The sequence below is a fragment of the Vigna angularis genome, chromosome 8 (genome assembly GCF_016808095.1).
Source record: "Vigna angularis cultivar LongXiaoDou No.4 chromosome 8, ASM1680809v1, whole genome shotgun sequence".
In the NCBI taxonomy this organism is placed as follows: Eukaryota; Viridiplantae; Streptophyta; class Magnoliopsida; order Fabales; family Fabaceae; genus Vigna; species Vigna angularis.
In genome coordinates, this window is record NC_068977.1 from 35,305,162 (window position 1) to 35,327,365 (window position 22,204).

Consider the following 22,204-nt stretch of genomic DNA (forward strand, 5'->3'; position numbering starts at 1 on the left):
TCTATATATAGATGCACAGAGTACAGTATAATCTTCTGCACTTGGTAGCGTTATTCTTCCGCTTATTAATTTAATCATTGTAGCATCTAATTCTCCATCATATTTTTTCCAAGCCACTTTTCTCTCCATCATTGTAGCATCTAATTAGTGCATAACTTTTTACTGTAATATATATTTTCCATTCATCAACCTGTTTGATTCTTCCTCCTTCCACTGATTCAATTCCTTTATATGAGTGTGGATTACAATTATAATTACCAGGGATGGAAAAGAATATATATATATATATATATATATATATATATATATATATATATATATAGGGACCCTTAATTTATTTTATTTGAATACTGAGAATATTTGTTATTGAAATTATTATTGATATGGATTATAATTGTAAAGTTTAATTTAAAACCATTTTGTCACTGTAATATTTATGCCCAAAACAAAAACTGTACAAATGCACATTTCAATTTTCCATATTTTATTGATTATTTAAATAAGTGTGTGGTTGTATGATAAGAATAAGACTTTAAAAATGTATTATTTAAAAAAAATATATAAAATGACGTTATTGTGAAATATATATATTATATAATAATGACATTTTTTCAACTTTTCACATGCTACACCTTTAACAAATAAGTAAAATTTGTGAAAATTTAAAAGTAAAATATAAAAACCTTAAATATTAAATTTATAAAATAATAATAATTGAGTAATAAAAAAGGTAATTACTTGTGTTAATATTTAACAGAGAAAAGAAAAAGAAGAAAATAGTAAGCCCAATTTGTTTTTTGCAGTATGATTGGGCCGGGCCTTAACAGAGACTGAAACTGTGGAAGCAGAGAATGAAGGGAAAGAAGGAATGATAGAAAATTTAGGCAGAAGAAAAAATGGCAGTGAAAGTTTGAATCGGAAAAGATGAAGCTGAAGCAGTTGGAAGGCCTTCTTGGTGGTCTCCAGCAGTTCCCTCAACCCAAGGTAAATCTTTCTCCTTTCTCTCAAACTTTCCACCATCTCACTTCCTTTTCTGAATTATGATTATCACATTAACATTGGTCACTCACTTCTTCCTTGTTTGTGGTTGTGGCTTATGGCATGCAGGTGGAGCTTGAACAGTATCCAACGGGACCCCATATTGCTTCCCGAATGCTTTTCACTGTGTTCCCTCATTCCCTTTATTCGCAATCCTTTTTTATTTCAGTCTCCCTTCTATCTTTACTCATCAAATTTGCTAAAGTTGGATTCTTTTGCCTTATATCATGTTCATCTTGCTTTGGTCGTTAATGGGTGTTTTTTAGAGTTTGTCTGTTTGTGGAATTTGGTCAGCCTAGTATATGCAGTGCAACCTGTGTTGGTCACAATTGCTTGTGTGATGATGTGATTGGGAACATTTAGTTATGATTCTTGTTTGTGACAATTTTGATTGGCTTTTGGGTTTTAAGACCGTCTTTGGGGCATTTGCTTGCAGTTCTGTGGTATGGATCAGGGAAATATGGGGAGGGTATTTTAAGAAATCAATTCAATTGTGTGCGAGTGTGTGTGTGTGTGTGTGTGGATTTGCAAAATATGTAGGGAATAGTTTTTGGGTTGTGAAATAGTTATAGTAATTTCCACTTTGTTAAAGTTGTGTTCCTTTGCTGTTCATGAGAATCAGGCAGAGAATTCTTTTGGGGATGTGAGCAACAAAGTAGTGGCTGACTTTGGATGCGGCTGTGGTACGTTAGGTGTTGCAGCTGCCCTTTTGAGTGCAGAGTGAGTTGCATCTTTCCCTGCCTACTTTATGTTTCTCATTCCCTTACTTTTTTATTGTTACCTAACCTGAATCAGAGTGGAGATTAGAATCACAGTATGGCTATTACAAAATTTTGAATTTCGTGATTTTTAAATCAAATGAGATGCTTTTGTATTACTGTATCTAATATTCTCTTGACTTTTCTTAGCATTGATCAGACATGTTCTCAGCATTGACATTGATCCAGAATCTCTTGAAGTAGCTTCTGTTAATGCAGAGGAACTTGAGGTACTGTCTTTCTGCCTATTGTTATGGTTTCGATTTTCAATTACTGAGTCTGTTATTTGAGAAAAGGAATAATAATTTTCTGTTTGTTTTGAATATTAACATAAAACTGGAATAACAGGATATGAATAGTATTCTTTAGATGCAAAGAATAAATTGTTTTTATCAAATTCAATGATTATGTTAAAGTTGACTACTGATGACTGATGCACAACATTCCTTTGTTATTCTATTGAAACTGCAGCTTGATATCGATTTTATTCGGTCTAATGTCTTGGATTTGGGATGGAGAGGTAGCTTTCCACGTCATCTCTTTCTTAGAATACCATAACATTATACAATTTTGCTTCTTGAGGAAATATTGTTGATGGGTACATGCAACGTAACTTTTATCTTTGAAGTTTGCAATTATTATTGGGCTTTTGGAGCAACACCAGTTTGAATGAAAGCTTGTTGCGTGGTGCAATTTACTGATCTCCCCACCTTTCCGCAAAATTTCTTTTTCCTCTCCAAGATGCTTATAATTATGGCTCTAGAAACTATAATTCAGAGTTAATTGATTAAACTGTGTTTCTGGTTTGAATCCTTAGTCCTTAGTTCCTAAAGTAACATGCATATTCTTTATGCATCATTTATATGACTCATGGACATTGTATGTTATTTACAAGTATCTCATTTATCAATGACTTGTTCTAGTTGCTGCGAAACAAAATGTTCAAGTGAACCATTCACCGATTTAAGGGGAAAGCTGGATAAAAAAAATTCTAATTCTTGATTTTACGTGTTGCTGAATTTTTTCCTCCTACAAACTCATGGTTATCTTGGTATTCTCTAGGTTCAATTGTTGATACAGTTATAATGAATCCTCCATTTGGTACTCGTAAAAAAGGTGCAGATTTGGATTTTCTCTCTGTTGCTTTGAAGGTAAGCAAAAACATCAAAGCTTGGTAATAAACGCAGGACTGATGGAAATTCTAATATTACCTATGTACCATATATTGCTTTGTCAGGTTGCTTCTCAAGCTGTTTATTCCTTGCATAAGACTTCAACAAGAGATGTAAGTCATCTTCATCTTAAATTCTAATTATTAACTTATTATCTCCTGTGCCATACATTAGTTTATTTTGTTCCCACGAGGTATATGAAGCCATAAGTTACTGACCATCATATTCTACTACTTGAACCTTTGCACTTGATTTTCACTAGTGTGGTATCATTCTATCAAGCTTATTCTATACTAAGTTCTAGTTATAGTTTTTGAATCTAGCTTGCATTTTGAGTAGAGGCACAGCATGAACCAATTATATGGTTTTAGACTAAAACAATTAGAGGGTTCAGGTTGCGGGTTTAATATGAAATTTTAGCTTTTTCATATGTTGATTTATCGTTAAGTACATATACTTATTTAAATACAATTCCTATCAAAGCATTGTAGAAGTTTTTCCCCGACGGAAATTTTCTGCAGTATTAGAAGTGTCATTCCCCTACAAAATACAATCACCACCAATGTCTTTATCACTGATTGCTTTTCTTCTGTGTTTAATGCATGAGCATGCGATCGCAATCTACAATTCTGTGTAGCATTTGAACAGTATGATATGATTTTCTTCTCATATATGACAGTACCGTAATTCAGTTTTATCTGATTGCAGCATGTGAAACGAACAGCACTAAGGGATTTCAATGCTAGCAGTGCTGAAGTTATATGTGAGGTGAGTGAAATTTACTTCATATCTGATGTTTTTTAATCGTGCAATTAAAGTTAATTTGTTCCTGTATAAACTCATGTTTTTTCTTGCATGAAAAATGTATAATCCTCTTCCTATTGATTTCATCATAAGGAACAATAACTCCAGTGTTCTTATGCCAGTTATTTGTATAGTAACCAATATACAATTTACCAGACTCTTACGGTTGAACTTTTTTTTCCTCTTGCTTTGGCAGCTTCGGTTTGATGTACCAAAAATGTACAAATTTCATAAGAAGAAGGAAGTAGATATTGCTGTGGACCTCTGGCGGTTTGTTCCAGCAAGTCATCAAAGAAGTACTTCATGCAGACAAGGATAGTGTGTATTGGAATGTATGATAAGATTGCAAGAAAAAGGAAAATTTTGGGTACCTATAGAAAGAAACCTTCTCTATGTGACAAGCACTTGCACGTAAAATTGGTCGATGGCACTTCTTTTAGTTGTGTGTATCTATAAATTCAATGGTCGAGAAGATACAGTGCTCTTTCTGCTTGTTCGTACAGGGATCTTCCAGAAGTTGGTTATATCATGAAACTTAGTTATATCAGACAATATTATGCTCCTTCTATTTCATATGGATTATCAATTTAGCGTTGAACTTTTCTCGTAAGTACTATTGTTTTGGAGTATTTACTTTTAATCTGAAAAAAAGAAAACTTAAGTGAATCGATATAAAATGGAGTAATCCATAATGAAACACTGTTTAATTTAGTTTAGTGAGAAAAAAAGTATCTGCATTTCAAGAGTAATTGTGAAAATATATAAATTTATTTATTGAAAAAGAAGGGTGAGGAAATGATCTGGGTTTTATTCTGTGGTTGAAAATTAAGCATATAAGAAACTCAATTATCTACTAATTGTAAATCTTATTCTTTACGAGATGAATTTGCAATAAATAGAAGAACATGACACAAATTGAACTCCACTTTGGACATGGCATGAAAACTATTTGACTTCTCAGAGCAACAAAAGCCTGTCGTAGAAGAGATGGTAAAAGCAAAGTTGGTTTTGCATCGATTAGTTCAACTTATACCATGTAGTTTCAGATTGATTGTTTATGGGAAGTAACGAGTCAAGAATTGATGAATTCAGTAATTCGAAACTTACAAAACTTGTAACTCAAAAATGCATCCACTAATATTTTTCAGCATACAAACTGTAGAGAATTAACACAAAATTTAGTCCTCGTGTATCCTCAATGTAGATACAGATTTAGAAAATAAGTCCCTGCCGATTGCACATTTGGTTATTAAGATGAAGAATAAGTTGCTGTTTCCAACAATGGTCCCTCCCTGTCCCATAATCTTCCATATGCTTCTATAACATGCATGTGGATTCCCCAGTACTATTCATGCTTGATGGAACTTCTGCTAAAGTTATGCTGCTACTGCTGTTTCTTTTTCAGTGGTTTCTCCAAGGGTAAACCGAACAAATCGCCGCACTTTGATGTTTTCTCCTAGTGCAGCCACAGTTTGCTTCACCAAGTCTTTCACTAAAACACTGTCATCCTTGATAAAAGGCTGCTCTAAAAGTGCAAGCTCCCCGAGCCTCTTAGAGACCCTTCCCTCAACAATTTTTTCTCTGATGTTCTCTGGTTTTGAAAGAAGGTCCTCTCTCTGTCTTTCAAGTTCCTTTTCTTTGTTCACAATAGTCTCCGGAACATCTTCAATGGATACAAACTGCACCTGTGGGCTGGCCACCACTTGCATTGCAAGATCATCAACCAATTCCTTGAATTTCTCACCTCTACCTACAAAATCAGTTTCGCAGTTCACCTCAATGAGAACGCCAATGCGTGAATCGTGAATGTATGAACCAATTCTGCCTTCTGCTGCTAGCCGGCTCGATTTCTTGTCGGCAGAGGAAAGACCCTTTTTTCTCAGGTATTCTTGGGCCTTTTCAAGATCCCCTCCAGTTTCAGCTAGAGCTTTCTTGCAGTCCATCATCCCTGCTCCAGTTTCTTCCCTCAATTGCTTAACCAATGAGGCTGAGACTGCTACTGTTGGTTTCCTGCAGCAGAATGAACAATTTAAAATTAGCAAAAGAAGTAACTTCGAAACCTATATTACTTTCACCTGTTTCAAGAATAAACCAAAGATAATATTTGTGTATAAGCATGTAGTCTTATGCCGCATTACTAATTTTTTGAAATGAGATAGTTTGAATTATTATGTATACAAAGAGAGTGAAATGAATAAATGCTATCCAAAAATTATATCTGTGTATATGCACCATGTTGCGGGTAGGTTTGGGTAAATACGTGCTAGAAAATGTAAGATCAAACATATAGATACAATATGTAGTCTTGCACTACTTTATCACCCATTGCTTCCACCGTTGAAGATATAACTGAGTAATTTCAAAATTTAATGCCATCACCAACATAATGTCTCATATGGCATGATTATGCCAATTATAGCATCTGTTTCTGAATCTTAATAAAGCACATTCCAGTAACTAATCACCTATGTTTCACAACTTAATCACTCTAATAAAAAAGAATTCATAGAAATGCTTACGTTGGCTCTGTCTCCTTGGCTTCTGCAACAGCAGGTTGCTCGTCTGCTGGTGTAGGTGCTGGTGTAGGTGTGGGTTTTGCTGCAGTTTGTGCAGCTACTTCAGCAGCAAAATCCTGACTTTTCTTCTCTAAACCCTCTCCAAGGTTGAATCGCACAAACCTCTTAACTTTAATATTTTCTCCAATAGTAGCAATAGTTTGCTTGACCAAGTCCTTTACTGCTACCTTATCATTCTTAATGTAGGGCTGCTCAAGCAATGCCAGCTCCTCTAGTCTTTTATTTATCCTCCCTTCAACAATCTTTGATCTTATTTGCTCTGGTTTTGACAAAAGATCTTCTTTCTGCATTTCTATCTCTTTTTCTTTCTTAACGATTTCCTCAGGAACGTCTTCAGTAACAAGATACTCTACTTGAGGGCATGCAGCCACTTGCATGGCTATATCATCAACAAGATCTTTAAAAATTTCACCTCGGGAGACAAAATCTGTCTCACAGTTTACTTCTACCAAAACACCTATCCTGTTGTCATGGATGTAAGAACCTATCCTTCCTTCAGCAGTTACCCTGCTTGCTTTCTTTTCTGCACTCGATAAGCCTTTTTTCCTTAGGTACTCTTGTGCTTTAATAATATCTCCACCAGTCTCTGACAGAGCTTTTTTGCAGTCCATCATTCCAGCTCCTGTTTCTTCCCGAAGTTGCTTCACGAGTGCGGGAGATATAGTTGCTGCAATACCAAAAAAAGGGGGAAAGACTAATATTAGAAATCCTATGCTAGAATGCAAAGAAGAAAGTCAAAAGTTGGAAATCAAAGAAATAATGATGAACGTAAGTTTTGTTTGTAACAACTGTCATAATTTATTTCCCCAAAGGCAATGCCATTGATCCACCTGGAAATGCAGCCCTGCATTGGTTAGTCCAACTCACAGTTGGACCTAGTGCCAATGTAGCAAACTTATTATATATAAATACTATAAAAGGATTGAAAATGAGAACCATAGAGATTATGTAGTGTGCAGTTAAACTACATACATACAGAAACTATGCACCCCAGATGTTTAAATAAAAACTAAAATACATGTATAAATTGATGCCTTGCTAACATACTTCAGTTTGACGTAAAAAACATGAAATGAAATAGGATGAAAATCAGATGAAATTTAAACCTTTACTTGAGCCTTCCCCTGAAGTAGCGACAGCTTGTCCATCAGAATTAGATAAACTGATATTTTTCTCAGATACAACCGCAATCTCTTTCTCTTCAACTTGTGAGGTAAACAAATTTTCATTCTCTGTGACAGGAGTCTGCTTGGTCAATTCTTCTTCAGGGTTATCAGTGGAAGTTTTTACTACTTCAGTGGCAGAACTTTCTGGAGAAGGAACTTGATCATTTTCTTCTGTTTCATCTGTTGACACATATTAACAGTTCAAGAGCACTCCTTTCATAACACTAGACTGAACAAGGAAAAGAAATCTGTTTGCAAGATAAGGAAATTATAATCTGGCCTATTGTTTCAGTTACATAAAACTAGTTGATTGGGATCTCAGTGGAAATGAAATGGATGCAATACCATGCAATATGTGAACATCAATTTTGGGAAACTCAATACGATTCTCATTCATTAGCCAAAACAAACCAGGCATATAGGAATTATAAAAAAATTGAAGCATAAACCTTTATTCAAGCTTCCCTCAGGAGACAACTCGCCACTCAAACTAGTGTCACCATCATTGATCTCAGGAACTGCTCCAACGTCATCAGTTGCTGGTAAATGCAAAGGAAACATTATTTGATAAATTAATAGGAAAGCTCTGGTACATGCATCTAATTGCACAAAATATGTTTGCTTTTAGACTTACAATCTGTATTTCTGTATGTAAGAATAAACTAGAAAGACAAATCGATAGATAATTTATATAGCAGAGAAAGTGGGAGATGGATTAAACAGAACCTGAAGTTTCTTGCAGGGCTGGGGCACTCGATGCAATATCTGATTCAGTAATAGTACCATTTTCATCAGGGCTAGGTCCAACTGCATCAGTATCAGTTAGTACTGCAGCTGCAAATTCTTCCACTGCATCAGGAACTTGTGATTGTTTCTCATCTTCTGTGACAATTACGTCAACTCCACTTTCTATTACGTTCTCGGTAGCTGTTTCAACAGGTGAGTCAGTTTGCAAATCGTTTGTTGTGACCTCTGTCTGAATAGCTTCCTCAATTGTTGGATTTACAGTAGGTGTATCCTCTTCAGGAGTCAAACTTCCAGAAACTGCCTCTTCTTCCTTCTCCAAGGGAGTATCTACACCTGTTGTTGGGCTAGAAACATTGCTAACTTGGTTACTTTCATCATCCACAATAGCTGTTGCAGAGCCAATCGTTGAACTGGTTTCAATAGCAGAAATATCACCTTCAGCATTTTGTTTGACTACAGGGGGAACATCGTCTGTCAACTTGCTGCTTACTGGTTCACCCTGTACGTCAGGAACAGTTTCCCCTTGCTTGACAGTTTCCTTAATTTCTTCCAAAGTTGTTCCAGGTAATGGCTTTTGAACTTCACTCTGAGGTTTCTCCCTCTCATCCAAAAAAGAAGAAATATCCTTGTTCTTACGAAAAGCCAACACAAAAGGGTTTGTTGCAGTATGGACAACTCCTTGGTTAAATGTTGTACTCGAATCTGTAGCATCTTCCTCCGTCTTCATAGTCAATGTTACTTGTCCTCTATTGATACGCAAAACACGTACATTAACTTCTTGACCAACCTCCAACCTAGTGTTTCCCATAACATTATCAAATCCATCATCAGGTTCCTCGGATATTGGTAGAAATCCTTCCTCCCCTTCAGGAAGAGATATAAAAGCACCACTCCGAGCCAGATTCTTCACTGAACCAACCAGTAGCTGCCCTATGACAAGTTTTGTGCTTTTCATCACATTATCTTTCCTTGAACTGGGTTTTGAATTGCTCCTCTTCCCAGATCCAGCTTTCTCGGTCTTGGCAGGTGCATCTTTTCGTTGATTACCAGTGTCAGCATTTTCACGCATAGAGAGAGAAATGCGCCGAGTTTCATTATTCACTTCAATCAGTTTCACCTTAACTTCTTGGCCTACAGAAACAACACTTGCAATGTCTTTAACATAGCTATCACTCAACATTGAAATATGAACAAGGCCATCTGTGAAGGCACCAAAATCAACAAAGGCACCAAATGGCTGGATAGATTTTACTTTCCCAGTAAAACTTGCCCCAGGAATCAAATCCTCATTCTTTACCGGAGGCATCTCACTTTTCCTTGCAGGTCTTGAACGCTTGGCTTTAGCTGTATCAGGGTTGGCATCAGACTTAGAAGATGAATCTTCACTTATTCCAATTTCATTTGAAGAAATTTCACCAGAATCTTCATCTGCAACAGGTGGACCTGGTTCCTCCACTGCTACATCTGTTTCTGTGGCAGATATGGAGGTTCTGGACTTCTTATGAAAAGAGCCGATGCTTTTGTTTTGAGGAAACGTTCTGCTGGCAACAAATGAAGGTAAAAGAAATCTCCAAGATGATGATCCAGGTTTTACAGTGCCCCGTGACAAGTTGAGTCTTGTTATAGTGTTATTCTTCCTTGCTGAATAGGTGAATCCAGGAATAATTGAAACATTACCAATAGAGCATGGTATTACAGGATTCATGTTGGCTTGAATTTTAAAACTTGAGTTATATATATTCAGAATCAGTTCATCTGTCACATTGAGAAAACATATGAAGGATATGAACATCAGTAAGAACTGAGGTAACAAGTTTTTACCTATGTGGCCCCTATATAACGATATAAATTTATGGCACTGTTGGGAAAAAAATGCGTTAATCAGCATAATTTTATAAATACACAAATTACATTACATAACCTGCTACATATATCAGTACCAATGTTCATAAAAACATCAACCATAATCACATCTTTTACAAATCATGAATAAATTCTTGACTACAATGCAGTTAAAAAGACTCCATGATAACTATCCACTTGAATTTTACTGCAACAAAGACAATCAATGAATCAAGGCCACATGACAAATGCTTGGAGATGTGGTATTTCGGGATTTCCATTTAGGGTAGAGGGGTAATTAACCTCACAAATGCAGTTTTTAATGATATAAGAGTCTGTTTGGTTTGAGAAAATATTGAGTTCATTTCCCATTTTCATTAATAATTATAAAAAAAATGTCCTGTTTTAAGTTTATTTCCTATTTCCAAAAAATATGTACAATCAATGAAACAACAACAACAACAAAATCTCACCCTTTTCCATACAGTTTGCTAACATGAAACTCAGTGGGAAAAAAAAAGTAGCATTTTTGTAGTATTAGTGAAAAGAATAACAGAAAACAGAAATTAAAATTGTTTTCTTCAATCAATGAGAACCTACTATTTTCTTAAAATTGCATGTCCGACACCCCTACAATATGATTGGGTTACTTTCATCTATTTGCTTTACTCATACATGAGGTTTAGAAGTTTACAAAGCTCCACTTTCAACTATTTGACCTTGTTCAAAATCAAAAAAACTGAGTTGCTGAATTTCAATATCTGGTTTTTCCATTACAACTCTAGCATGTTCAGTTATCTCCTTAGTGTCATCGATTTTAATGACAGAATAACAAAAACACAAACTACCAGCCAGTGAAAATTGGCATTTCTATATGAGTGTAGCAAGCAACATTGCATGTTACCACATACCATTACTTGTTAAAACCACTACAAGTAAAGGCAATTTGAAAACCACACCCCACAAATGTAAATCAGGCCTCCAAATTAAACCAATGAAACAAGTTTTCTTAAGTTCATTTCATGAAATACCACACTACACAAGCATATAATCGGCAAGGTCATGAAACCCCACCAATCCTTTTCCACAATTAGCTTGGTGAAGTAACCTGCGAAGGAATATATTCTTGTTCAATTTCAAAGTAGAGAGTGGAAAAGGAATGTTCCGAGTACACTTTGCAACAGTTATAAGCATGTTCGAAGCTCAATTAAGAAATTTTAACATAGTACTGCAAAATTCAAGCAACGACAAGAAGTGGCACGGTGAAAACACGAACGACCCATCATAGTGTGAAGCAGAATATGTACCTCGGAAGCTTCAAAAGGCCAAAAAAAATCACAGAAAATTTGGGACAAAAAAAAAGAGAGTGAAAAACGAAGTCTTTGTGGTGAAACACGAAATGGGTATGGATGATGATAGATAGAGGGTGGAAGTGGAAGGAGGGAAATGAATGGCGAGGCTTTAAATCCTTATCTTGAGCCAACGTTGTTGTTTCTTGTCTTTGGTTCCAAATAAACGCTGAAGCTGATCGGCTTCAGCTTCAGCCGAATTAGCTACGCTGATCATTGAGCCGTATGATTGGGCTTCAGAGCCCAAATTGGTAAAGTCCGCGAAAATTAGGCCTATAGTTGGGCTTAGCCACTTTGGACTTTAGAATAACTATACTCCGCATTTTGTCAACCAAAAAAAAATCACAATTCGATTATTCATTTATGTAATGAAATCTAACTATAGTATTGTATTAATCTTTTTTGTTTAATTGAAAAAATGAATTTGAATAATCAGTTATGTGTTTAAATGTTGTATTTATCTTTCTTCGTATGACCTCATATAGTTAAATATGAATATGTAGTGTTATATTTTCTCTCATGAATCATGATACTATTTATGTCGAGTTAAAAATGTGAAATTAAATATTAATGAATGATCAAATTTAAATAAAATTATATGTTTAATAAATACATATTTTGTTAGGAAAGAAGACTTTAACCCATGATTCAGATAATATATTAAGATATATGAATTTTAAATCTAACATAATCTTACAAGATTTATAAACTAAGATTTGTATTTATATATATTCTAAATTAATATTATTTTTAATCAATTTTATTTTTAATTGATATGAATCTTCTTACCTATACATATTATATTATATTTAATGTTGAATTAAACATTCTATTAAGAACACGTTTTTGTGTGTCTGCATTAGGTATTAGTAAGAGTTTATCCATAATAAACTACTTGTCCTCGATTATTTTCTATTAATTAAAAAAAACGACACATTGAAAGTACAACATTTAATACTTGTTAAAAGAAAACTATCATTTCATACAAATTGTATTCGTTTTATATTTGAACCCTCAACAAATGAATTTATCTACCAATAAAAATATGAAAAAAAAACTCAATCTATTATTTACTCGAAAAGCATAATTGCACATAGCAAAAGAATAGTAAAAATATATCTCACGACACGTGTACAAAATAATTTATTATGCTACACGCACACCTAATAGACACAATAATATTTAATTTGTCATATGATTGTAAGTTCAAATGTGAAAAGAATACTATATAATAGAAAGAAATAATAGATTATTAGTCATGATGTGAACCCAACAGCTACAACAGTAAAAAAGAAAAAAAAAATAGAATATGATATCATGATAGAGATAAACTTTCTTAAAAGGAGACTATTAACTGAAAACCAACAAAATTGTTTATTTGTCAACCTTTAATTTTCTCCAATCATGACCAGATTAGCGTGCCAAATTAAAGATTAATCTTATTTATAATAATAATATAATAGTAATTAGGTTAACATTGAGTCGTGAATTGGTGTACGGTGCATGCATATATTCGAAACGTGGGTAAGAGACAAAGGTTAATTACTTGGGTTTGATCAGACACACAATGTCCAAATACATTTGTCAATGTTTAACTGCTTGTGAATTTTATTCTCTACTTTTCACTGCTATCCTAGGTTAATCATAATACCTACTACCTAGTCTTGTTTTGTATTAGGTTTCTATAAGCACTTGATTAAGTTTATAATCACTTAAAACTCATGTGTATGATTTCGTTGAAAGTTCCACATCGACTAGAGATAAGGTCAATTTATAGTTTATAAGTGAGTGAAAACTTCATCTTACAAGCTGGTTTTGTGAGGTTGAATTAGACTTAAAGTCTACTTCTAACACCTTATCCGGTTAAGTCTATCCTAGTGATATTTGTTAATTAGAACTAATGCATTATAATAAAAGAAATATAACTTAAATCTAAAATACAAATAAGAAATAATATAAAATAAAGATAATATATTTAACACTTTCTTAAACTAGTGCATACAAATCTTATATATCAAGCATGTTAATTACTAATATAATCTATAAAGACTTAATGAAAATATCTTCTTTTACACTCAAATAACACTAAATGATTTGCAAGACGACATTGAAGATGAAATATCAACCCAAAAAAAATTTAATGTAATAAATTTTATAAATTATAGAATTTACTATAAAAAAATTTAAACAATTTTAATACTATATTAAAGATCAATTTTAAATTTAATTTAATTTTACAGACTTATGAAATTTATATTTACTTGTATATTATAAATTTATATTACTGTTTGTAGATAAAAAAATAATTAAAGGTTGAAATCAAAATTAGTAAATGTGTGAAACTAACAAAAGTCGTTTTTTAATAACTAAAACCAAAGGTAGTTGTTTTTGGTGGAAAATATTGTACTAGATTGAAAATTTTATCACTTTTAGAATTATTTATATAAAAGATAATGACATTTTATATTTATGATTAGTTTTGTTTTTCTTCTTATATCTCACTTAATTTTTTATTTTTATTCCGTATGAAACTTTCATACTTTCAACTTATAATAAGTGTGTAGAATTAACAAAAGTCATTTTTTTATTACCATCACTATTTCTCACATGGTTAATGTGTTGCATGTTAGTAATATAGGAATATTTCATAAATCTCGTGCATCGTTCTTATTACACAAACTATTGTGTGGCTGTCACATGACCTAATATTTATGAATATACTTAGTCATTATACCATCAATTTAGAAAAATAAAAGTATAAGTATTTCAAAAATATAAAAATGTTGGAAATAATTTAAATGTAAGTTAAAGTTTTATATAGAATAAAAATAACACAATTAAACATCATAAAAGAAAACTCGTAAATTTATTATTTTTACAATTTTGAATTAAAAATAATGATAATCTTTATATCTGGTAAGACTCGATCACATCTATATAATCTCTTTCCAACTAATTTCTTTATTAAATAAGAACATTCAAAAGAAGCTTTTAAAATTTTAAAAACAAAAATAAAAATTTAGGGAATAATTTATTAATTAACGCTCTAAATAGCATTTAGTAAAATACATTTTCGTAGGTGAAACTTAAATTTATCTAAAATATAGATTCTGAACATATCATTTATCATCGAAAAAAACATATTGAAAAGTAAAATTTCCAATCCAGTTATTAATTAAAAATTTAATCAATTCGTTATATATATATATATATATATATATATATATATATATATATATATAATGTTTCTTCCCTATTCATGAATCAAGGACAGGAACAAAGGGTTCTCTTTACTTAAAGCTCTTGGATCATTTCAACTTTCAGAAAAGGGAAAATTATTCCACATTTCTCATAGAATCTCATTCTTCCCATCATAAAATATTCCAAAAAATAATCAACAGAATCATAACCCCTTTTTCAAAATCTTCATTAGATTAAAAAAATACTTATATATTCCTCAATGTTACGTCAACCATTTCATTTAACACCAACACATCATCAATTATATGTTAATTGGGAAGAAACACATTTTAAGAATTTGATATTAGCTTTCATAACCCCTTTTTAAGTTTCATAAAGATATTGTATAGTTTTATTATATATATGTAGATTCAATAATGCTGTCCAATAAGATTCATTAAATTTTTATTATTATGCAACAATTTAAATCTATTTCTATTTAGACCATATCTATATATTATAACTAATATTAAAAATTTAGTATTATAGTTATTATTTAGGATGATGTACCATTTTGTTATTATTAACTATATTATCATTTAAGCATTATTTTAATAAAAATATATTTATTATCCATTTTGATTTTATAAATACAGTTAGTATTTTAAAAAAATTTATAAACTCTCTTACTAGCTTAAACGTGAAAAAATATTTTGTAACCGAACATTCCTCTGCAAAAATATTATTCAAACTTACAAGTATGGTGAAAATTACCGTTAAAATCTTACATTTATCTAAAACCTACATTCAAGATCTGGATAAAATCAATAAATACCATTGATTTAGATTTGAATATATAAAGATGGTAAATAGTAAAGATTGTGAAGGGACCAAAGTGATAAAAGTGATGCCCTTATGTAATTCTTCAGCATTAAGGAAAATATTGGTAATAATATGAAATAAATTTAAGATTATTTTTTTTATGTATAGAAGGGAGGTTTTTCACTTTCCGTGAAAGACACGGGGATATTATACAATTGAACGAGCATGCCTAATAATTAAAGTAATTAAGTGAAGCATGTGTGGAAGTCTGAATAATAGTTTGAAGATTGAGGGAAATGACATCATGGGTATGGTTGAGATTGCGTTTATAAATTAAGTGTAAGTACCAAATTGTTGTTTAAAATAAGGTTCGAGGTGATTCTTGTATTAAAAAAACGACCAAATTAATCTCAGAGAAGAAAATCTTTATGACACGTGAAAAGGACAGAGTATCTGTCATGTCATGCATGACCGAATGTGGCTGCTCCTTCAGTCAATACTACGCACAACTAATCAATTCAACAATTTCTATTCACACTTTTCAAACAATAACAAAAAAATACATTCAAATTAGGCTGTATGATGTATGTATGTACGTACATCTCTACGTAAATAAATGATGAAGGAATAATAAAAGAACTTCAGAAAACTGAATGTTAAATGTAATAATAGTTAATATTCCCTCTCTCTGATGCATGCCATTTTTTTCTTGGAAATAATGTTCGAAATATAAAAATCATCAAAACAGATTTTATACATTTCAATCAGAAATAAATTTTAAGTCTAACTTAATTCCACAAAACCGACTTACACAATGAAATTTGTATCCATTTATAAACTATAAATTAGTCTTATCTTTAGTCGATGTGAGACTTCCAACATTAAAAAATATAATTCTACATGAGATCATATAATCGAATCTCCACTAATACATTTTAACAAACTAATTATGCATTAATTTTGTTGGAGTTTTACCGCACTTCTAGTATAGAAAGATTTAGGGAATATATGTCTGGACATTTTCTTTAATAAATGATAATATATATTATAAGTTAAAATTAGTTTATATAATAAACATGTTTCTATAAATTAATTTTAATATTTTGAGAATTTCATTTGATTTGATTTTCTCATTTTTTTTTAAATGATGTTATATATAGAAAATCTTGTACAAATCGTGATATATGTATTTAATTATAGTAACATGAAAAAGGTTTTATTTGACACTCTCTTTAAAATTATATTCATTTGACACTTTTTCTTAATAATGCAATAATATATATTATAATTTTAAATTAAAAGATAATGTAAATATAATTAAAATATTATTATTTTACAATGTCAAATGAATGTAATTTGGTCAAACCCTATTAACATCCAATGGACCAATAATAAATGGTATTTATTTTACTAAGAGAGCATGTGTGAGATTCTATACAATAAGGTTAACAGAGAGTATATAAATTTTATTCTACAAATTATAAAATTTACTTTTTAATAAATGTTTAATTTTTTTTATATTTAGCAAATACGAGCACTAGTCTATATATATATTTTAAATATAAACAAATTTATGAGCATTGAAGAATTTGGGGGTTGTCCAAAATTCTTGGTAAGATAGAACTTAGAAACATGATGAATTAAATACAGACAAGAGAAATGTTAATTATACTAATAAATAATTAACATGATAACATCACAGCTTTTCGTACTAATATGATGAATTAAATATTATGTTGTTAACCACTGTACTTGTGCCATTGAATCCTTCCAGCATGTATCTTGTCAAAATTAAAGAAAGCAAATGAATAAAGGTGGAATTGAAATATAAAAACCCTAATAATATGATTGAGGCATAAAATAATGCAAAGAGAAGCTGCTCACTCCTAATCAATACAGCACACACACAACAAATGAAATTAGATGGAACATTAAATAATGAAACTTGACATTTACATGATCAGAAAAATTAAAGTGTATCAGAAAATGATATCCAAGATAGATTATAAGAGCACTAGGGGATGTTGGTTTTGTGAGACAAGGAGGACCTATCATGTTAATGCTGCCTCATTTCCAAGTAATAAGTGGGACTTTCATCAAACATTTTATATTCAAGATTCATATCTAAACCTAAGCCAAGTGTTCAATCTTCCATTTTTCTCTCCACCACCATTCCTTGAAGTTTCCAAGGTCCCAGTACAGTTGTGCCAAATATATTATTTTTATGGATACTGTTCATACACCCTTCTTATACTTTTATTTTATTCTCACAAAATCTTCTGCCAAACCAAAATATGGATTACATGTTACAAAAATATTTCCTAAGCATCTTAAGAAAAGATATCTGCAAATAATAATTTTTCTAGGACACAGATCAATCATACATTTTAATTATGAGATAGGACAGACACACTCTTATTTAAAATGAGAATAGACACATATAATATTTATTCATTATTCAATAAAAAAAAATCACTCGTTACTTTTACGAATATCCGATTAAAAAATATTAAATATTTATGATATCTAAAACAAATATTTAAAAAATATACTTTTATAAATTTTTAAAATAAAATATAAAAAAAGTATATAAAATGTAATATAAATTAAAATTTAATTTAATTAAATTTAGAAAATATAGATTGATTTTAATTTTAATTAAATTAAATTTAATAAAATATAAATTAAATTTTTATTTTTATTTTTTGCGAAATAATGGATAACTGCTTGTATGAATAATATAATATCACACTCAATCCGTTTATAATACCAGTAATCTGCGGATAATAAATATCCGCTAGAACCAATTATTCGTCGCGAATTTTATCTGCGGATACACGTGAACACGAGTTTTGTTGTCATCTACTCATACCCTTAATTATATATATTTTAAAATTCTTTTATGCATTTATTATAAAATTAAAAAAAGACAATAATTTATTGTTCTGTACTTTATATTTCACAAAACATTTTTCTCCTTGTTATTAATAGTTGCACATTAGGAGAAATCTATGATGCCCACATACAACAACACCTTGTGACAGAAGAGAAATTGTATGGTTCCGTTTATAAAATAGAGAATCGGACAATTAAAGCATACATTTTTACTCATGGAAGATCTTGTGGATAATATATTCTTTCTTAAAAACAAAAATGAGAAATCTTAAAAGTTGACAGATTCCTAGTTTCTAGCTACTTTTTATGGAGAAATCATTGACTTCGTGATTAAAGCTTCTCCGTCGAAACCAAGAATGATAGTGAAATCCAATAATCACATGATTAATATAATATTGCTAATTCAGATTTCAAACAAAAATTACTTGTTTCCTCTTGTTCATTATAATATATACCATTATGTTTTCCTTAAAATTAAATATGAAAATCACAAATATCATGTTGAGTCTTTTGAAAGAAAACTTTGAGAAAAAAAATGAGATATAATTTTTTCACATAAAGGATTAATACTATCTCTAATGTAAGGTTTTTACCACTTTGTAGGAAAAATCTATCTATATATCAATTTGTAAAATAAAATTTACAATCACATAATATATTGTAAATAATTAATTTTATTAATAGTCCATATGAGACAGATTTTAACCCATATTCTAATATTATATTAAAGAATAGACTTTAATATAGTACAACTTTATAAAATTCATTTATAAAATAAAATTTATATTTACTTTATATACTATAAATTTAACTTATAACTAATCAATACGAAACAGAAAAGAATATAAAGTACCATATGATCAATGGCATTGCTGCTAAAAATATGACATATACTGGTAAGAGAGGGAAAAGGGTGTAATAGTGTGAATTGAATAGTTAAAGTGTATGTCTTGAGCATGATGAGAGGTAGGCACAAGTTCCCGTGTGTGTAATCTGGAAAAAGAAATGAGAATCTGATATAATAAGAGATTGTGGTATTGTGATATTAATACAGAGCAATTTAGAAGATGTAAGAGTTTGCATGTGCCCACAAATCTACAGTAGATACCATATATTCCCAACATCTCTTTCCACTTCATTTTGTCTTTCTTTTCCTATTTCTTACAATGCAACACACGCATACACATCACCACACAATCGTCCTCTTAGCCCTATTTCTAACACACACAATCAACATAATCCCATGTTTTCTTCTCCACTTTGTTCATACAATCATTATCATCCTATATTTTTCTTTTCTTTTCTTTTCAAGGATTCAAAACTAAGGTAACACATAGACTCAATTAAGTATTTTCGTTAAACTATGTTAGAATTCAAACAAAATCACACATTAGGTAAAACAAAATATGAACATGAGTTTATATATACATAAAATATCTTCATTAATAAAAAACTTTTTAAAATAAAACATTATTTTTTATAGTACTTTTTACCAACTTAAACATGATTATTATTTTTGTCAATCATATCACGTCATCTATAATGTTTATTTTCATTGTATTTGTACATATAAACATTACAAAAGTAATACTATAAACATTATTTCATACCGTGCTCTTGATAGGTTGAATATGATTATCTTTCATGTAAGATATGTAGCATTCCACGAAAAAACATTTATTTCCATTATATTTCTCTGTCTTACATAATACTAAATCCACATACCATTGTATATTGATGTTGTTTTCTCAAGGTTGGGTGGAGACTTAACGAAATTAATCTCTAATCTTTCTTATCATTTACATCATTCGAGTTTTACTTATAAAAGATACTCAGACAATTAAATTAGTTAAAATTCGAGTAAAGATTATAATAAATATTATAGTAATAGTAGTAAATATATTACCTTAAATTTTTCTATTTATATTATTCATAATTAGCTTTTATCTTTTGAATGGTTTAATTACAGTTTAATCACAATCATTATTATATTCATAACTCATAAAGCAGCTTAAACAGTATAAAAAATAATAAAAATGTCACAATTTTCAATTAATATTTAAATTGTACACAAACAAAAAGTTATTAATAGGGTTTTTTTAAGGTCTAGAGTTAGGTTTTTGTATTTTATGTTTTTGTGACATGTAAATATGTTTTTTTAAAATGGTTGAAGTACCCAAATACTTCTTTATTCATTCACCAATAAAAAAAAATAAACTTTAAAGCTCCAACTCATCAAACAAAAATTATAAAATATGTTCAAGAATATGGGCAAATAAAAAAGTATATAAGCTATTGGTTTTTCCTCTCCCACGTTTTACACGTGTGATCCGACGTTACTTGTTAAAGCTAAAGCATATGTTTGTTGAAACAAATAGTAAAATTAACGAAGCATGCATTGAACATCTTGAATTAGAAGCAAGTTCCATGGATGACATTGTGGTTTACCAAAATACTATTCAACAATTAATAGGATGAATAAATGTGCAGTATTCTATGTTATCCCTTAGAGCTATAAATCAAAACCTTGAAACTTAGTGAAAGAAACGCAAAATTATTGCTAGAAACAAGACAATAAAAAAAAGAAAGAAAATAAATAGAAAGAAATAAACACCACAAAACTTTAACATGATTTGACGTATAATATGTATATTTATTTACACTGTATTAAAAAGTATGTTTATTTTGATGTATTTATAAATCTTATAAGTTGTTTATATAAACAAGATAAAGAGCTCAATCTCACACTATCAAACAAACAATGTGAAACTAAATCAAACTACAAAAATACTAAAATTATGTTTTTATCCAACCAATTTATTAATTGAGATGAGAAAAATTAAAATAAAAAAAAAAGTATTTTTTTAGTGACACCTGAAGATGATGAGAAAGAGTGCACGTGTCATGAATGTATTAGAAGTTTGACAAATGAGATTATTTCGATATGGGAAAAAGGATTATAAAATTGAACCAGCTGTTTCATGATTTGATTGAATACGTTTTCCGTTAATAAATAATAGCTGCGTAGACTCTGATTATCTTAATGCTTAGTATCACGCGCAATACAATAATGATCCTTGTTGAAACCATTTTTACTAGCCTCATATATTTGACTAAGTCTTTCAAGACTTGCTGTTCTTGAAAAATTAGTCATAGTTTAAAAGTTAGTTTAAAAAGTTAGAAATTTTACGGTAGTCATAGTTTAAAAGTTAGTTTAAAAGTTAGTTTAATAAGTTCTAATACGTAAGTTTATAATAAGTTCGAATCTCTTTATAAAAAAAAGTTGGTTTTTATAGTTTAATTCAGTTTATTTCCATTCTCAAATTTTTTCAGTCATTTAAAAAAGAGAGTTCATTTGAAGTTGGAAATTTTGAATTCCTTTTTGGTTTGATATGAATATCTTAAAAATCGATTTCAGGAATCTAACATTCCGAATAATAGTTTTTCACTAAAACTCCCTATAGAAAATTCGTACGAAGAGGAATTTTTGTTAATATAATTATGTTTTTCATTCTTGAAAATATCTTCTATGTACTTAACATATTTCTAGTTTCCGGAAAATATAATTCCCAAGAAACGTGATTTTCAAAAACAAGAAAAAAATTAGTAGTTTAATGATTTTAATTAAGACTTGAAAAATAGGTTAAAAATAACTAAAAATGTGTTTCTTTTGATCAAAATAAATTCCTTTATTCTTGTAAATATTTATCTTTTATATATTATTATCTTACGTATAATTTTATTTTGGTAAAGAAGGATTGAAAAATAAAAGTGATTTCGTGATTTTCTCATCAACAACAAGGACACTCAATCATTAACAAGACTATATATTATATTGTTAGACTATAACAAATG

The 22,204-nt window shown here is 30.3% G+C and overlaps 2 protein-coding genes across 4 annotated transcripts; one reads left to right on the top strand and one right to left on the bottom strand.

The window, feature by feature from the left end:
• The first annotated feature begins 827 nt into the window (after positions 1–827).
• Positions 828–4,345, top strand: LOC108344816 (uncharacterized). The gene is made up of 9 exons (XM_017583318.2): positions 828–984; positions 1,108–1,164; positions 1,661–1,758; positions 1,957–2,026; positions 2,268–2,316; positions 2,859–2,947; positions 3,034–3,081; positions 3,677–3,736; positions 3,969–4,345. The coding sequence occupies exons 1-9, from the start codon at positions 925–927 to the stop codon at positions 4,089–4,091; spliced, it is 654 nt and encodes a 217-aa protein (XP_017438807.1). The 5' UTR covers positions 828–924; the 3' UTR covers positions 4,092–4,345.
• A 448-nt stretch (positions 4,346–4,793) lies between these two features.
• On the bottom strand, positions 4,794–11,579 carry LOC108345606 (polyprotein of EF-Ts, chloroplastic). 3 transcript variants are annotated; one of them, XM_017584227.2, is made up of 7 exons: positions 11,411–11,563; positions 11,178–11,211; positions 8,241–10,016; positions 7,964–8,053; positions 7,455–7,694; positions 6,292–7,015; positions 4,794–5,782 (listed from the first exon to the last, which is right to left on the bottom strand). In XM_017584227.2, the coding sequence occupies exons 3-7, from the start codon at positions 9,964–9,966 to the stop codon at positions 5,149–5,151; spliced, it is 3,414 nt and encodes a 1,137-aa protein (XP_017439716.1). In that variant the 5' UTR covers positions 9,967–10,016; positions 11,178–11,211; positions 11,411–11,563; the 3' UTR covers positions 4,794–5,148. The 3 variants fall into 3 exon arrangements, with proteins under 3 accessions (XP_017439716.1, XP_017439715.1, XP_052723529.1); XM_017584226.2 differs by lacking the exon at positions 11,178–11,211 and having other exon boundaries at positions 11,411–11,579; XM_052867569.1 differs by lacking the exons at positions 11,178–11,211; positions 11,411–11,563 and having other exon boundaries at positions 8,241–11,156.
• Positions 11,580–22,204: the final 10,625 nt, after the last annotated feature.